Source organism: Phocoena phocoena, chromosome 1 (assembly GCF_963924675.1).
Source record: "Phocoena phocoena chromosome 1, mPhoPho1.1, whole genome shotgun sequence".
NCBI classification, from domain to species: domain Eukaryota; kingdom Metazoa; phylum Chordata; class Mammalia; order Artiodactyla; family Phocoenidae; genus Phocoena; species Phocoena phocoena.
Genome location: NC_089219.1, coordinates 136,862,210 through 136,881,631, shown reverse-complemented (window position 1 = coordinate 136,881,631; position 19,422 = coordinate 136,862,210). Strand labels below are relative to the sequence as shown.

The following is a 19,422-nucleotide window of genomic DNA, read 5'->3' as shown; positions in this document are numbered from 1 at the left end:
GATGGAGAATAAGGAGTCACAATCTAGCAATGTTTAAAGGGATAGTTATATCCAAAGGGGAAAACAAACTAAAATAACCAACACCCACCCTCCCATCATTTATAAAAGCAAAAAACTTAGCCCTGACAGATTTCTCTTTCAGTAGCTTTGGTAGTTTGGTAGTAACTTTGGTAGAGGGACAGAATATGACATAAGCAGATTAGTAATAATTTAATTCAAAATTTAAACTACTCACCGGCAAGCACAAGGGTAATATTCAGTACAATGAATATTCCACAAAATAGGCCAACTCTAAAAGTAGTCCATGCTGGTGCAGGCTGTGGACAGAAAAATAGCATTTTGAGTAAAGGGCAAAATATTGAATACATTTAGTATACAGTGTAATAAATTAGCACTATAAGCCTCAAAGTTCTACCATGAACATATTTTATGATCTGAAGTTTTGTAAATCTGGACCAGGGAATCATCCTTCATTATCCAATAACACTTGAATTGAAGTGCCAGTTTATTCTAATTATTTTACAGAAATCTGTGTCACTAAATAAAGAGAATTAGAATCTCAGGCATCAAATTATATATATACTGAGTTTTCTTATAGGAGAGATTAAAGTGCAATTTCACTTTTACAGTGTGTACATATTTAAATTTTGTAAGTCAGTATTACTCAGTTAGAGTTCACATATTTGCTACTATATAATTAGAGACAATGATAAAAATAAGAATACTCATTTTCTGAGTACTTACAATATTATATTGGAGTACCTTAAAGTGAATTTTTAAACATACACTCATGTCAGAATCTCCAGGATGGGGGCTTTCCTGGTGGCACAGTGTTAAGAATCCGCCTGCCAATGCAGGGGACACCGGTTTGAGCCCTGGTCTTGGAAGAATCTACATGCCATGGAGCAACTAAGCCCGTGTGCCACAACTACTGAGCCTGTGCTCTAGAGCTCTCACACCACAACTACTGAAGCCCACACCCCCTAGGGCCTTCATGCCACAACTACTGAGCTCACGTGCTGCAACTACTGAAGCCCACATGCCTAGAGCCCGTGCTCCGCAACAAGAGAAGCCATTGCAATAAGAAGCCCACACACCGCAATGAAGAGTAGCCCCCAACTGCCCCAACTGGAGAAAGCCCACATGCAGCAACAAAGACCCAATGCAGCCAAAAAAAAAAAAAAAAAAAAAAAGAATCTCCAGGATGTGTACATGCAAAAATTATTTTTCTCTATTATAAATGTAATTTTAAATTTAGAAAATAATAAAAAGAAATCTACTGCTTTCCAAAATAAATAAAAGAAAGTGCCTGATACTTTAAACATAAATAGATGAGAAATATGGAGAGATGATCTTATCAATTTAAATATTTGCTATGAATGTTATAAAAGAAATTGTAGTAGGTGATATTACATTTAAGATTCTTCAAATGTTTTCTAAAAATCTTTAAATGAATAAAAACACTGAGACTTCCTCTGACTTATTATTCATCAGTAACAGATAACTATATTAGTTTAGGACTAAAAGCATTCAGAAGGAAGATGGTCATTTGTCTTTTTCAAAAAAAATTTTTAAATTGTGTAATTTATCATATTTACAAAAGGATGTGTGTGTGTGTGTGTGTGTGTGTGTGTGTGTATACACACACATATACATATAAATAATGTATTTGGGTTATTAGAGACAATAATAAAAGGTACCTAAACCTATCACCCATCTTTAGAAGAGCACATTTCCATTTCTTTGAAATCCTTACCCCTTCCAGATCCAAAATCCTTCCCTCCTCACCACAGATAACCATTTCCATGCTTTCTTTAGCTCTATCCCTTCTACATGCAGTCCTAAAGACTTAATTTTTCAAAATTAATTTCCTTATTTTTAACAGCTTTATTGAAATATAACTGACATACAATGAACTGCACATATTTAAAGTATAAAATTTGTGTCTTTCCTCTCTGGATGCTTTTAAGATTTTTCTTTAATTTTCAAGCAGTGTGACTATAATATGCCTATGTTTTTTAATTTTTTTTGCAGTACGCGGGACTCTCACTGTTGTGGCCTCTCCCGTTGTGGAGCACAGGCTCCGGACGCGCAGCCTCAGCGGCCACGGCTCACGGGCCTAGCCACTCCGCGGCACGTGGGATCTTCCCAGACAGGGGCACGAACTTGTGTCCCCTGCATTGGCAGGTGGACTCTCAACCACTGTGCCACCAGGGAAGCCTCATGTGTGTTTTTTTTTAACTGTTCTTCTGACTAAATTGACATGCAATAAACTGTACATATTTAAGGCGTACAAAATCTGATATTTTGACATATGTAAACGCCTATGAAACTATCACCATAACCAAGGCAATGAACATTGTCTATCATCCCCAAGAGTTTCCTTTTGGCCTTCTGTAATTCTTTTCCTCTTACCACATCCCATCCCACCTCCAGGCAACTGCAAACCTGCTTTCTGCCACTATACATTAGTTGGCATTTTCCAGAGTCTTAGGTAAACAAAACCATAATATACATATTCTTTTTTGGTCTGGCCTATTTTTTCAGAATAATTATTTTGAGATGCATCATGTTGTTCCATATATCAAAGTTTATTTTTTTTATTGCTGAGTAGTATTCCATTGTATGGATATACCACATTGTTTACCTATTCATCTACTGATAGACATTTGGGTTGTTACCAGTTCTAGGCTATTATGAATAAAGCTGCTATGAACGTTTGTTTTTATATGAACATATGCTTCATTTGTCTTGGGTAAATACTAAGGAGTATAATGGCTAGATCTCACTGCAGGTGAAGGTTTAACTTTTAAGAAGCTGCCAAATTATTTTCCAGTGTGGTTACATCATTTTATATTCCACCAGCAGCATATGCGATATCAGAGTTCTTGGTCCTCCAAGATTCAGTATGTCAATCTTTTTAATTTCAGTCATCCTAATAGGTGTGTGTTATCCCACTGTGGTTTTAATTTGCATTTCCCTATTAATGATACTAAGCATCTATTCACATGCTTATCTGCCACCCAGACATCTTTGGTTAAGATCTTCTGATCATTTTTAAGTTGGGTTGTTTGTTTTCTTATTATTGAGTACTAGAGTTCTTTATATGTTCTGGGTACAAGTCTTTTATCAGATATATTTTAAAAATATTTTCTCCTAGTCTGTTGCTTTTCATTCTCTTAACGTTGTCTTTTGAAGAGCAGGAGTTTTTAATCTTGGTGAAGTGCTTTTGGTGTCATTTCTAAAAAATCTTTGCATAACCCAAAGTCACCAGGACTTTCTCCTGTATTTTCTTCAAAAATTTGTAGTTTTAGGTTTTCATTTAGGTCAATGGTACATGTAAAATTAATTTCTATACATGGTATGAAGAATGTACGGAAGTTGTGCATTTGGTTTTTTTTTTTAGCATATGAAAGCCAATTGCTCCAGCCCCATTTGTTGAAAAGACTATCCTTTCTCCAGTGAACTGCCTTTGCATATTTATTGAAAATTAATTGTTCATATATTTATTGGTCTACTTTTGGATTCTCTATTCTGTTCCATTAATCTATCTGCCTATCCTGACACTAATAACACACTGTCTTGATTACCACAGCTTTAATAAGATTGATACCACATAGTGTTAATCCTTCAACTTAGTTGTTCCAAAGTTGTTCTGGCTATTCTTGGTCCTTTGTACTTTCATATAAATTTAAAAACTTGCTTAATAATTATTTTTTAAAAGCCCTGTTGAGATTTTGAGTTAGTTTGTGTTGTATCTATGAATCCATTTAGGAAGAAATGATATTTTAAAAATACTGGGTTTTCTAACTTCTCTCATGTATCTGTCTTCTTTAATTTCTCAATAGTGTTTTATAGTTTTCAATGTAAAAGTATTGCACATCTTTTGTCAGATTTAACCCTAAATATCTATGTATTGATCTTGTATTCTGCAACCTTGCTAATAAAGTCAGTAATTAGCTCTAGTAGCTATTCTATAGAGTCACTGGATTTTCTAAATAGGTCATCATGTCATCGGCAAAAAACAAACGAAACAAACCCCACCAGTTTTACTTCTTTCTTTCTAATCTAAATGCTTTTCTTTCTTTTTCTTACCTTACTACACTGGCCATAATCTCCAGTACAATGCTGAATAGAAGTGGTAAGAGTGAATATACTTTTTTGTCCCTAGTTAGGGAGAAAGTATTCAGTGTTTCATCATTAAGTATGATATTAGTTTTAGGTTTTTCATAAATACCTTTTATTGGGATGAGGAAGATCTTTCTGTTATTCATTTCCATTCCATTCTGGTCACAGAACATATTTTCTATGATTTAAATCCTTTTAAATTTACTGAGATTTAGTTTATGACACAGAAGATATCACTTAAATGTCTTTTGGTATAACTACTATGTAGATATCATTTAACAAATGCTTTTTTAGGCACAACTATTGCATTTTAGAGGAAAGTATGTAGTAGCCCAGACTATCTGAAGCCCTCCCACTCCCATATCATCAGATAAATATCTCATCTTAATCATTTGGTCTGACGAAGTTAGCATGTCAGTAAGAATAAACAAGAGAAGTAGTACAGGATAAGAAGAGAAAGGTGGGAAGACATTACAATTTATTATGAAGTGAGATCTGGCAACTAATTTTTTAAAGTGAAAATAGCAATAGTAATAAACACTTATAAACTTTGGCTGAAACCGTTTTTAAAGTAATGAAACTGGTATATTTTATCAGCTAACAGATCATGTTGATTATTAAATAGGTAAAATGAACCAACCAAACAACTGGAAACAAATACGAACCTGAGCAGCTCCCAAAGGGGGAACACGTAAACGCTTCATAGCTTTTTGTCTGTCACCATCTTCAAGTTCATTGGTCACTACAGCCTAAAAGACACATTGTTAACTTTTGACACAGGTTATACTGAACTTGAGTATTGCATAAATAATTCTGAACCATTTATACATATGGTATTCTGATAACCCCCTGGTGAATATATACTGAATAAAGCAAAAGAAAAAATCATGAGTAAGAATGTATGTATTTAAAGCAAGCAACTAATAACAAAAGGAGAATAAAAATGAGGAGTTATTTCATTAAAAATAAGACATTAATATTATTGAAAATATGTGGTATATAAGTGAGATTCCCATACCTCAGTTTCCGAGATGAGCTGGTTGATTTTCTTGCATGTATAAAACGGGGCTACTTCTACATGACCCACTCGCCAATCTGCTCCACGAGATGTTTCCAGGATCTTGTCATGCTTTTTAAGGATTTTTCGGAACCCTGTAAAATTCAGATTCTACAGAAAGAAATGAGAAACACTACTATAATTTCCACCACCATGAGAGAAGATGAAAAATAATAAGCCCTTTGTGTTGACTGAGTTGACTGAAGATTGAGTACCGAGGGAAATGGCAATGCTTTCATAAAAGCTTGTACTATAAAAAGATAAGACTCTTCTTTCTTATTTCATTTATTCATTTCAAGGTAGTATGCTATCAGTAATACAAAGAAACTCTGGATTATGAATCCTATTATTTCTATTTCATGTAAATTAATGGAAGTCTTAAACTCAAAACATTTTTATTTCCATTTTCCTATGTACAACTGTTTTCAAAATAGTTAATTTATGTTATTTTGCTTCTTTGATCAAAAGCATATATTCAGAAAATCCTCTGGATTTATCATGAACTGAATACATTTATTAGTTCTTTGCTTTTTGCAGGCCTGGTATAGCTATGTATTTCCCCCTCCTATGCAAGCATGTATGAACAAGCACAGGAAATGGATAATCATCTATTTTTCTTAACTTTTATTTTGTTTCCATCCATTCTGTTTGGGGATGGGTGTGCAAAGAGTCAGTGGAAAAGAAGAAGTGATCATACTTACAGGGTTTTGCTGATAACGGGTAGGAGCTTGTACTTTTCCTGCATTTCTACAATATCAAAATACTATACTTTTCTATATTCTCAAATCCTGTTGTTCTTTAATCAACAGACAAAAAAGCACGAAACTGTGGATTTGCAAGGTTCTTTAAATCAGAGGTCTCCCAAATTTGATCATATATCACCATCAGTAAAAAAAAAAAATTGAGCAGTCACTCCGAATTAGGTTTTGCTTGCTTGCCTGTTTGTTAATATCTTTTTTCATACTTTAATGGGTCATCTTAAACTCTCCTTGCGTGTATACACCATGATTTGGAGACTGCTTTCAATTCATTTTCCTTTCTCATCATTTTCAAAATAAATGTATTTTTACAGGATAGACAGTCTCAAAGGATAAAGGACAGATCAGAACTTTTATAATTAACAATTATTTTCAAGAAGCTTTTTATAATGACCCAAAACAAAAACTTCTGGCAAAGTTAATAAAGTAAAATTTAACAAGGGTATTTCCCTGTAATGCATAAGCATAATTAATAAAATATGAAATGTTAATATTTTATATCACTATAAGCAAGAAGAAACACATTTCTGTTTCTTTTTAAAGATAAATTATAAAGCTATGGGTAAATTTCAAAGGAAAGGAATTTCCCATCATATATATCTTATATAATTACTTTCCTATTCTTCTAAAGTTATTTTCTGAGTTCTTCTTTGAATGTTAAAATATTAAATCACCAAAAAAGAAAGCAGAATTATGAAAGGGAAAGATGGAAATAAGTACATGCATTAAACTTAGATTACTACAGATACGGCACTACAATTACTTTTTTTTTTTTTTTTGGCGGTACGCAGGCCTCTCGCTGTTGTGGCCTCTCCCGTTGCGGAGCACAGGCTCCGGACGTGCAAGGTAAGCGGCCATAGCTCACGGGCCCAGCCACTCTGCGGCATGTCAGATCTTCCCAGACCGGGGCACGAACCCGTGTCTCCTGCATCGGCAGGCGGACTCTCAACCACTGTGCCACCAGGGAAGCCCTATAATTACTTTTTATTTTAAAATTCCAATATTTACCCATGGTAATACTTGTATTATATACCCTCTAGTTTTTATATAGTGTATGATCCTGTGATGATCTTAACCAGATTAGAAGTAATAATCAAAAGAATAAAATGGAAAAATAATAGCACATAAGGTCTCTTTAAAGATTAGGGAGATGCTTTTGCCTATTTAAATGTTTATTATTTAACGAATAATCTGTTTTTCAATATATTCTTTATAGATTTAACTATGTGAACAAATCTATAAAGAATTACAAATGAATAAATGCCAAGCATTTCCATAATTTAGCATACATGTTAATTCAACTTTTTAGGTTGGGTTTTAAAATTTCTTTTCTTTCCCAAGTTTTGTTTTAGTTTTTATTTTAAATACAGTCATATTGCAGCCTGTGGATAATAAAACTGAAAGGGTTCTCAGTGGAAAGTTGAAAAGTCAGTATCTTTTACACTATTAGTGTTAGTTGCAGGAAAGTTAACTATACAGCTGCTTTCATGGAAATTTTGCTGTGGTGGAATATAAAAGTTCTTACATAGCCAGCAGCGGTTGGGTAGACATACATTATTTCTTATTTCTACTCATTACTTAGAGATGCCTCTAAAAATAGGAAGCAAACTATTACTCTTTGAGTCAAGGGCTACTCCTGAATACTGTACAAAAAGGTTTTGGAAAACTGATCTTCAAAAACAGAAGTCTTGTTAACATTATTTTACCATCTCTGATAACCTGGTTTTTAGCCAATTAAGAACATTTGAAATCCCAATAAGAACAGAAAGAATAATGACATGCTAAGAATTTCCCTTTTTGGATTGACCCATTAGTAGAGCTCAAGGAAATTCCATTTATTTTAATTTCTCAATCATTTAAAGGTTCTATCCTCCACGGCAAGAACTGAAGTACCTGATAGTTCTGCAGCAGGATAAGACTGAGGTAGAACTCGCTGAAGGCCAGTTTAAGGTCTTTAAGATTCCTATGTTGGACACGTTCCTCATGGGACAGGTGGAAGACTGGCTTTCTGCGTTGTCGCAGTGTAGTAACACCAGTGCTTTCTTTCTGTGCATCCAGTGATGACTGAAGTTCATTCTGAAGTGTAGCAAACCTGCGCTGAGCCTCTGCGAGCTTTTCTGTAAGAAGTAAGACAGAACTGTCAAATCATCAAGATAAAAAAGCTGGTAAAAGTTCTCACTGACGTCTGAATTTTTACTAATTAGTCTGTTTCCCTAAAATTTCTAGGGAAAAAAATGCTACATTTAATATTTAGAACTAGATAGGAAAAACATGTTTCAGTGTAATACCCTCCTTTCATTCTACCCCACACTTCCCCTCAGCAAAACCTCAAGTGTACCCTTTCTTTTTACAGATGAAGATTGAAGACACAGAATTTAAAAGCCGTGAAGAGTGAGAATACAAAATGGTACAGCTGCACTGTAATTTGGAAAACAGTCTGGCAGTTCTTAAAAAGTTAAACATAGAGTTACCTTAAGATCCAGCAATTCCACTCCGAGGTATATAACCAAGAAAACTGAAAATATACATGCACACAAAAACTTGTACACATAACACAAACTGGGACTCATAATAGTCAAAAAAGTGGCAACAAACCCAATGTCCATTAACTGATGAATGGATAAGCAAAATATGGTATATATGTACAATGGAATATTGTTCAGCCATAAAAAAAGAATGAAGTATTGATACATGCTAAAACATGGATGAATATTGAAGATATAATGCTCTAAGTGAAAGACACCAGACATAAAATGCCACAAAATTGTGTGATTCCACTTATATGAAATGTCTAGAACAGACAAGTCCACAGAGACAGAAAGCAAATGAGTGGTTGGCAGGGCCTGGGGGGAGGGAGGAATGAGGAGTGACTGCTAATGGGTACAGGGTCTTTTTGGGGTGATGAATGTTCTGGAATTAGATAGTGGTGATGGTTGTACAACCTTGTGAGTATTTATGCTTTGAATCTCTCTCCTCAGGAATAGCTCATTCCCTTTTAAGGGCTCACATGAGTAAGTCAGGCTTACCTGGAATAATCTCACTTTCTTAAAGTCAATTGATTTGAGACCTTAATTATACCTGCAAAATCCTTTAGAGCAGCACCTAGGTTAGTGTTTGATTGAATAACTGAGAGAAAGTATGTGTATATCAGGGGGAAGGGATTTTGGAGGGCACCTTAGAATTATGCCTACCACATACTTTGAACTGATGCAAATTTGTGAAGACTCCAAATGCCATTTGGTCCCGCAGTCAAAATGGAGATTTACAGTTGTTCAAGTGATAGATGGAATATTAGCCCAGGTTTAACTCAGTGGACCCAGTTGGTTCACAGGCTCACACTATGATTATATTTCCAGTTCTGGAATGTATAACTGGAATAGAAATACTGGGCTACTGGTGGAATCTCCACATTTGACTCTGACCCAGGAGAGGAAGGGCTAGTGGAAGTTCTGGAATTTCTCCCTATCAAGATAGTAAGCCAAAAGCACAAACATATCCCTAGGGGAACTTCAGAGGTTAGTGCCACCACCAGGGATGATGTTATCTATCACATCTCCATTTAACTCATCTGGTTAGTCTGTGCAGAAGTTGGACGAATCTTGAAGAATGAGTGTGGATTATTGTTAAACTTAATCAATAATGGTCATCCTGAAGGCAGCTGCTATTCTAGATGTGGTATTATCACTGGTGCAAATCAACACAGCCTCTAGCACCCGGTATGAAACTATGCATCAAATAATGCAGCTACTTACCTGGCAGCAGAGGCTAGCAATGAGCTCCAGAAATGATATCATTCCTCATTGGAACTGACTAACCACCTAGCGGCAGGTTGCATGCACTGGATGCAGGGGGCAAAGATTTGTCCTCTTTGGAACAAGTGCTTTCTTTATATGGATGTGCCTTCCCTGCTTATAATGCTTCTGCTAGCACCACTATCAACTGGAATGCCTTATCCATTTTCAAGGTGGTAAAGCAATGAGCATATCTATGGAATAAAATGGTTTTATCACATACCCAGAAATAGCTGGCCTAACATAAAGGCTTACTGAAATGAGTTGGGAGACAAAACTCTCAAAGGTTGGGGTTCTGTCTTTCAGAATGCAGTATTGAGACCATTATTTGGTTCTATCCTAACCACAGCCAAAATTCAGTCTAGGAATGAAGGGGTGGAAGTAGGAGTGGCTCCTTTCACTATTATATCTAATAATCCACTCAACCTGCAACTTGAGCTCTGCCTGTTGGTTAGTCCTCAAGAGGAAATGCTTCTTTCATAGAAATACAACAATGGTTCTGTTGAATTGGAAGATGAGACTGCCACCTGGCCTTTTTTGGACTCATCATACCATTGAACCAGTAGGCAAAGAAGGTGTTTACTGGTTAAAGTGATTCTGATTACCAAGGGGAATAGATAACACAACAGTAGCAATAAGTGTTGTGTCTGCCACCCAGGAGACTTCCTGGAACACATCCTAGTACTTCCATGACCAATAACAGAAGTTAATGGAAAACTAAAGCAATCAAAAAAAGACAGAATTACTAAGGATTCATCCCCTTCAGGAATTAAAGTTTCGGTTATCCCACCCAGTAAAGAACCCTCACCAACTAAGGTACTGGCTGAGGGCAAAGGAAATATGGAATGGGCAGTGGAAAAAGCAAATAACAGATATCAACTATCACTTCTCGACCTTCTTGTTCTGTCTTTTACATACCTTGTATTTTCCTCTCTATCTCTGTGCTGCATTCTGAGTTACTACTTCAACACTACCAGTTTATAAATTCTCTTTTAAGGTCTAACTAACTTACAGTTTAATTGATTAAGATATTAATTTAAGTAATTATATTGTCATTTAAAAATGTCTAATTGGTTATTTTTAAAAGTCAATTTTGATAGTTTCTTATTCTTTGCTCATGGTTTTGATACTTTCTTTTATGTCTATAGCCATATTAAGTATATGTTTTATTTTGTACCTGATAATTTGCATATCCTATACAGCAGGAGTCCCCAACCCCCAGGGAACTGGGCCCCACAGCAGGAGGTGAGCAGCGAGCAAGCCAGCAAAGCGTCATCTGTATTTACAGCCGCTCCCCATCACTCGCATTACTGCCTGAGCTCCGCCTCCTGTCAGATCAGTGGTGGCATTAGATTCTCATAGAAGTGCAAACCCTACTGTGAACTACACACGCGAGGGATCTAGGTTGCGCGCTCCTTATGAGAATCTAATGCCTGATGACCTGAGGTGGAGCTGAGGCAGTGATGCTAGTGCTGGGGAGTGGCAGCAAATACAGATTATCATTAGCAGAGAGGTTTGACTGCACAGAGACCATAAAAAATCAACTGCTTGCAGACTCATATCAAAACCCTATCAGTGAGTGTCAAGTGAAAACAAGCTCAGGGCTCCCACTGATTCTGTATTACGGTGAGTTGTATAATTATTTCTATTATTATTACGTTGTAATATATAATGAAATAAAGTGCACAATAAATGTAATATGCTTGAATCATCCCCAAACCATCCCCTGCCCCCCCAGTCCGTGGAAAAACTGTCTTCTGTGAAACCGGTCCCTGGTGCCAAAAAAGGTTGGGGACCACTGCTATACATCTTTTAAGTGTTTTGTAGTCTTCCATAATTGTAAGAAATGGAACTATTCACCTATATTCAAATTTCACATTTAAGTCAAAGGGAAAATGAATCTAGGGTTTTTTTAAATACAAGTTAAGCATTTCTATTGCATATGTGTTTGTCTTATTATCCTCATGATCAAAAACAGTATAGAACTTCTTGGTTCACAGTGCACTTTACATCTCAGCAATTTTTTCATGATGCTCCTAGGCCGAAAAATATACCAAACACTTCTATTAAGTAGTTAGGTTCAAACAACTTAAGAATTTACGTCCCAACAACTTCATAGCTATTTGCAAAAATATTATACACAAATACAAACACATATATAATGAAAGAATGTGAAGGTTTATCCAAAGTCCACTATAAATTACTATGCTAATTAAAAGCCTCAGGTAATTTAGTAAGATCGAAAAGCCAGAATATCCTAAGTAGCATGAATGATCAACTTTTGTTGTTAAAACATTAATACATGAGTTTGCTATTTGTTTAGCTTCCTTAGCCAGAGTTGTCAATACATAAATTTTGTAATTATTTACATCTTTCAGTACAAGGATATTAAAAATGTAAGAAGCCCCAAAAAATGGATAGAAAAATAACCTGTATGCCATCAATAAGCCAACAAACAGCCTCTCCATCTGGCAAACTCCTTACTCATTTTACATGGCTAATCATAAATATCATTTTCTATGTAAAATTCTTCTTGTCTAACAACTCTCAGTCACAATTTGAAGCTCCCCCCTTAAGGCTCTCATGGGACTACATATATGCATACATAGAACACTGCATATAATTCTTTGTTTATATTTTTGCTTTATTTACTAACTGTGAGCTCTCTGAGGGTAATGGTTCTATAATCCTCATCTTTTATGATGAACAATTTTTTTAATCTTTTTTTTTAAAAACTTTTTTTTTTTAGATGTTGGGGGTAGAAGTCCATCAATTAATTTATTTATTTTTGCTGTGTTGGGTCTTCGCCTCTATGCGAGGGCTTTCTCCAGTTGTGGCAAGCGGGGGCCACTCTTCATCGCGGTGCGCGGACCTCTCACTATCGCGGGCTCTCTCGTTGCGGAGCACAAGCTCCAGATGCGCAGGCTCAGTAGTTGTGGCTCACGGGCCTAGTTGCTCCACGGCATGTGGGATCCTCCCAGACCAGGGCTCGAACCCGTGTCCCCTGCATTAGCAAGCAGACTCTCAACCACTGCGCCACCAGGGAAGCCCCTAATATCTTTTCTTCAGGTATGTTTTATATACCATAAAATTCACCCACTGTAAGCATAAAGTTTGCTGATTTTTTAGTAAATTTGTAGAGTTGTACAATCATCACCACAATCCAATTTTAGAACATTTCCATTACCTCGTACACTTCTGTCATGGTTGCTGGCTGTTGATCCTCACTCCCACCCCCAGGTAACCACTGATCTGCTTTCTCTGTCTACAGATTTGCCTTTTCTGGACACCTTATATAAAGGAATCATACAATATGTAGTCTTATGTGTCTGTCTGGCTTCTTTAACTTAGCATGATTTTGAGGTTCATTCATTTTGTATGAAACTACTTTTCATATCAGTAGTTTGTTCCTTTCATTGATGAACTGTTTTTCACTGTATGGATACACCACATTTTGTTTAAGTGTTCATGGACATTTGGATTGTTTTTAGTCTTTTTACTATATAAATTATGCGGCTATTAACATTCACATACACTTTTTTTGTGTGGACTATCATCTTCACCTTTGCAATAGCAGGTTCAATCCATGTTTGCTGAATGAATGAATGAATGGATATGTAGGAAAAAAGTTCTCTCTAGTAATCCAAGTTCCTATGTAGAAATAAGGAAAAATAAAACTTTCAAGGGTATTTTGCTACTTTCTTTAAACTAGTGATTCTCTTCCTTAAGGCACGACTGTCTAGAAGAGCATAATGAAAGAGAATCTCTATGTGGGAGTGTCGAGGATAAAGCATATGTTACTTGAAAAAAAATTCAATATTACTACAGTTATGGTGTGAGATTTTTTAACTTATCAAAGGGGCATAGGTTTAAAAAGGATGAGAAACACTGCTTTTGACACCAAGTGTCCAAGTCTATTTTGCAATGATACCTCAGTTTTCTAAAGTTAGATCTCCAAAAAGCTCAAATACATGGAACAGCACAGAACCTAAAAAGAGGTATTAAATGTGTATATAAAACATATTTTGGTCTATGAATGAAAATCTACAAATACAGTTATAAAAAATAAAAATGAATATTCCTAAGCAATTTTATAAATACTGATGAAAACAGCCTATTTTGGCAATAAATTCCAATTTCTATTCATGCCAGTGAATCAAGTCACTCTAAATATGAACAGATTATTATCTTAATAATATTTGTTTAATGCCATAAGCTCTCATACACTGATAATAAAATATTTGATAAAAATTTCCAATAACCATTCATGACTTTCAAAGTACCTATGTGTCCCTCAAAGAGCTAAAAAAAGATTATCAAGATATTTTTTAGTTTTAACGAGATTTGTATACACATTTTTACTTTTAGAAAAGTTATTTTAGAAATACAAGGTATCTTCAAAATAGCAAAGCTATCATGTTATGCAAGTGAAGAACATTTCTTGATAAAGTTAATGTCTTAGAATACTTTTATTGTCTTTCAATGTTATCATCTTTCTGATTCAATTTATGGATTTCACTGTTACCTGAAATATAAAGTAAGTTTATAAGAATGTTGACCCATTATAGGTGATTCAGGATAGTTAATCTTGTTGCATTACATCCTACTTTTGCACGGCTTTTTCTGGAGTTCTTTCCTGAAATTCTGACAACCTCAAGTACTTAAGTCTAAAACCTCCATGTGTGAAAATAGCATCCTATTCTTCCATTCCACTTTTCTCTCTAATCAATAACACTCCTTATTTTCTTACAACTCCAGCCTCAGCTATTTGTTATCCTCCTCACCCCCAAACATGTCATGGACTTTAATGCATTACACATCTGGATAGGTTTTTCCCTTGTCCTAGAACACCATACTCCAGCTCTCCCTACTCCCCACACAGCCATTCCCGAACACACTCCTCCAAGAGGAGATGGCAAATTTAAACGTTTCCATTTATGCTTCTTCATGTTCGCTTCCACAGTACGTTGTACAACTCTACAATAACAAATAAATAAATTTTTAAAAATATATAATTAGTAAAGAAATATATTAGATGTACTCTGATATTTTCCATTCTACTATATTCTATTCATATTTTAAAAAAATGTGCTGACCCCTGTGGGTCACTTATTGACCCTGTGAGTCATTTATTGGGTTGCAACCTACAATTGTTTAAAAGAACACTAATTTAGATGATAGTCTGCTTTTTTGTGAAGATGCCATCCTAAAAACCTGTTACCCCATGACTATGGGCATTGCCCATGCTTTCAGTCTTAGAAAGAAAGAAACGAAAAGAAAAGCTAGGAGGGAAGGAGGAGGAAAGAAAGAAGAAAAGACAAAGAAAAGGTTGGTTTCCCATGGCTTGTTTTTGTTTTTTTGTTTGTTTGGGGGTTTTTTGCGGTACGCGGGCCTCTCACCACTGCGGCTTCTCCCGTTGCAGAGCACAGGCTCCGGACGCGCAGGCCCAGCGGCCATGGCTCACGGGCCCAGCCGCTCCGCGGCATGCGGGATCCCCCCGGATCGGTGCACGAACCCGCGTCCCCTGCATCGGCAGGGGGACTCTCAACCACTGCGCCACCAGGGAAGCCCCAATCACATTTTAAAGAAAATGAAGAAAGCAACATTTATTGTGCATAGAACGTAAATAATTGTAATTTTAATTTTCATCAGATGTGTTAGAAAGAAAGAAAGCCACTCTAGCTGCTTTAATTCACTTCCCCAACTTCCCCTAACCTCCCATCCTTTAATAGCTTTTAAGTAACTTATTCTGGGGACTTCCCTGGTGGTCCAGTGGCTGGGAATACACCTTCCAATGCAGGCGATGTGGGTTCGATCCCTGGTTGGGGAACAAAGATCCTACATGCCGCCCGCATGCCACAACTAGAGAGCCTGCACGCCACAACTACTGAGCCCGCACACTCTGGAGCCCGCACGCCACAACTAGAGAGGAGCCCAGGCACCGCAGCAGAGGATCCCATATGCCACAATGAAGATCCCACATGCCACAACTAAGACCCGATGCAGCCAAATAAATAAATAAATATTTTTTTTAAAAAGTAACTGATTTTATTGTAATGATGTAGGAAGAAACGCTAAGACAATAGAATTTTAAACAATATTACAAACCTATAGTCACCCTACTTAACTAAATATATTTAATCCACATTTTAACACATGAATAAGCAAAGAACAAAATTAGCCATTAAGTCACAGTTGTGGGTACTAGATACATATAATCACTTGTGAAATGAACATTTAGTATTTCAGTGAGAGAGTTTCTTATGTTTCATTATTATACAGTGCCTCAAATTCAATAAGAATAAAGAAAAGTAAACATATAGCAAGATACTGTATAATAGGATTACAGGAATAACTGTATAATAGGAATAGTTTTGAGTAACTATTATCCAATTGGTCTTACATTTACATGGAGACTGAAAATATTTTACAGCCAAGAAATAAATCTGTTTCTATTACCATTATTTTCCTACTTATGAATAACACTACTGTGATTTCCTTCCTTTCCTCCCTCCTTTTTGGTAAAGAAAGGAAAAGCACATAACAGTGTTATGAGTTCCTAACATAAAAACTGAAGTCAAAAATTAGGACAAGCCAGATAAAAACCCTGAAATTATTTCCTTTAGAAACAAAGGAAAAAGCATTTAGATATTTAAAATATTCCAACCAATAAAGAGGGCTTGCCTGTTTTAATTGTGGAATATTAAAAGCAACAGATGTAGTCTAAGATTTTTTTTTAAATGTAGGTGCATTGGGGCTTCCCTGGTGGTGCAGTGGTTGAGAGTCCACCTGCCGATGCAGGGGACATGGGTTCATGCCCCGGTCTGGGAAGATTGCACATGCCGCGGAACGGCTGGGCCCGTGAGCCATGGCCGCTGAGCCTGCGTGTCCAGAGCCTGTGCTCCGCGACGGGAAAGGCCACAAAGGTGAGAGGCCCGCGTACCGCAAAAAAAAAAAAAAAATGTAGGTGCATAGAAATACTGCTTAGAAGCCAAGTATTTTGAATGGAGGGAGAAAGCAAATTGGTTCGAAAAAAGAGAAAGATGTGACATGAAGTAATTTGTACTCCCAATGGAAAAGGACATTACTGGTCATCATAAAAAAAAGTTTCTAGCACTACAACCTTCAGTTTGTATTGACTGATACCATTTTCTGTGCGAGAAGACACCTGGGAGAACTCTAGGTCAGTGATCAGCAATGTTATCACCAAAAGGATACCTCCTTTAAAAAATTTCCCTCTCTTCCCATGGTCTTCAAATGTTTGAAGATTTTATCTATAAATCTAAATAAATACCTATATCTTATTAGCCAAAAAATATGTAATTAAAAAAGAACAATAAAATAACTTACATTAGGTTTTGTGAAATATTGAAAATAGCTTCTGACTCCTTACATGTGAAATCCCAGAGGGCTGGGAATCAATTTGCTCATTTTACAAGTAAGTACGTAGAGGCCAAGGAAGGTTACATGGTAAACGTTTTCAAAAAAAAAAATAAGGTTCAAAAATCCAAAATGTAATTGATAGGTAATAGACTTTTATGAAAATAAATACATCCATATTTTAGTAGTATTCATTCTGTTTTGTTGGTTTAGCTTTTATAGCATTTGGGCAGGGGGTACTTCAAGGTTTCAGTCAATACTATATCTCACCTAAGAAATAACCATTTTTAACTGACCATTAAATAATTTGTGAGATGTAACTGGGTGGAGGTAGGGTTTATAAGATGAACTCACCCCTATATTATTTATAGTTCTTCATGTGCCCTAGTATCTGAGGATTGTAGTATACAAGACAATCTGCCATGGAGAAAGTGGCTAAATAAGGAGAAAAATGACACAATCTAGGACAAGCACCAATTCTACTTCTGTCAATCATGTCTTCAGATTACCCATCATTTCCTGACCTGGCAAAAAGTCAGTCTGAAGACTACCAATTTGTACCTACTCCTTGATGACATCAAGAGACATGCCCTAATGGCTCTGCCAATAAGCGCAGAGAAAGGAAGTCATTAAATCATAGTCCCCAAATTTTTAATAGTAGAAAGCCTAAAATTATCTTTGAAAAGTAACCAAGTCTAAAATACCATTTTGCAAACTGAGGGTTGTAACTCAATATGAGATCATGAAAGCAATTTAGTGTATCATACATCAGCATTTAAAAAATCAAATAGAAACAATTAGAGAATACAGAATATATTATAAGTAGTAAGAATAAGTATTGTTTCATGAGAAAATATTTTTAATCAAATATATTGCACATACACACATACACAGATGCATGCAAACAGAAAACACACATCTGTCTGTGTAATGAGGTCATAATTTGTATGTATTTTTTACTGTTAACTCAAAATATATAAAGTATGTATCTATTGTTACGAGCAGATATTTTTCTTTGTAAATCAAGAAGCTTTATCTACTTTTTGTAATCTAATTTATCCAATTAGAGTTGGGTTCAGAGATCCTTCCCAGAACAATCATAGTAAAAGAAAAATGCTAATAAACTTGACCTTTATATTTCTCATTTACAACCTTAGATCATACCCAATAGACTTTTCTCAGTCGAAATACTCTTTCCACTGCAAATGCCTTCCTCTTTTAGTCTCCTCTTCCTCATTCTACATTATATGGCTGCCCTCTCCTCTGTCTACATTGCTGGTTCCTCTTTATCCTCTTACCTCCTAATTGTCGAAATTATTTTTGTCCTTGAACACTGTTAATTCCTTCTGTACATTTTTCCCTTGCTGAAAATCTATGCATTTGCATGGTTTCAAATAATATTTCTGTTTTGTCTCTGCCTTCTAGGTGCTTGTAACATAGTGAAAAGGACGTGCATACATGCTATGCCCTTTCACAGTTCTGTGCCTTTGCATAAACTACTTCCTCTGCCTAGGAAGAAATCCAGCCATAAATGAAAGATGAGAAGGAGAACACAGAGTTAAGGTATCTGCTTCCCTTTTTTTCAAGATGAGGTGATCCCATTTATTTTTTTAAAATTAATTAATTAATTTATTTTTGGCCGTGTTGGGTCTTTGGTGCTGCGCGTGGGCTTTCTCTAGTTGTGGCGAGTGGGGGTTACTCTTCACTGCGATGACTTCTCTTGTTGCGGAGCACAGGCTCTAGGTGCGCAGGCTTCGGTAGTTGTGGCATGCGGGCTCAGCAGTTGTGGCTTGCGGGCTCTAGAGTGCAGGCTCAGCAGTTGCGGCGCACGGGCTTAGCTGCTCCGCGTCATGTGGGATCTCCCTGGACCAGGGCTCGAACCCACGTCCCCCTGCACTGGCAAGCGGATTCTTAACAACTGCACCACCAGGGAAGTCCTTGCTTCCTTTTTTATTTATTTATTTTCTGTTTAAAGGGAGTGACTTGCTAAGGAAACTAATCCATTGAAAAGGGAAGTTAGAGGAAAGTTATTTTCTTAGAGGAAATAATTTCTGGAACAAAGTCAGCAGGAGCTGAAATTCAGTCAGTAGTTATAGAATTTGCCATAGACTGAAGAGGTATATCTTTTCTACAAATATTGGAGGAAAATAAATAAGGGTAAGAATATCTATAGGTATTTGGTGGGAGGGGAGTGACACAGATCTGCATAAGTATTACACACCAACAGGAATTGAAGGCCTTTATATTTATTTGTAAAGTAGCAGGTATAATGAACATGATGGGGAAGATGCTTGGGTCAGAGAATTCA

The 19,422-nt window shown here is 36.2% G+C and overlaps 1 protein-coding gene across 2 annotated transcripts in view; it reads right to left on the bottom strand.

Moving 5' to 3' along the window:
- The window catches only part of XPR1 (xenotropic and polytropic retrovirus receptor 1), a 191,224-nt gene that overhangs the window by 57,825 nt on the left and 113,977 nt on the right, over positions 1-19,422 (bottom strand). For both annotated transcript variants that reach the window (XM_065873063.1, XM_065873064.1), the window contains exons 4-7: positions 7,837-8,060; positions 5,147-5,296; positions 4,794-4,877; positions 236-317 (exon numbers count right to left, since the gene is read on the bottom strand). In XM_065873063.1, coding sequence (XP_065729135.1) covers positions 236-317; positions 4,794-4,877; positions 5,147-5,296; positions 7,837-8,060 — 540 coding nt within the window. The remainder of the gene's footprint in view (positions 1-235; positions 318-4,793; positions 4,878-5,146; positions 5,297-7,836; positions 8,061-19,422) is intronic.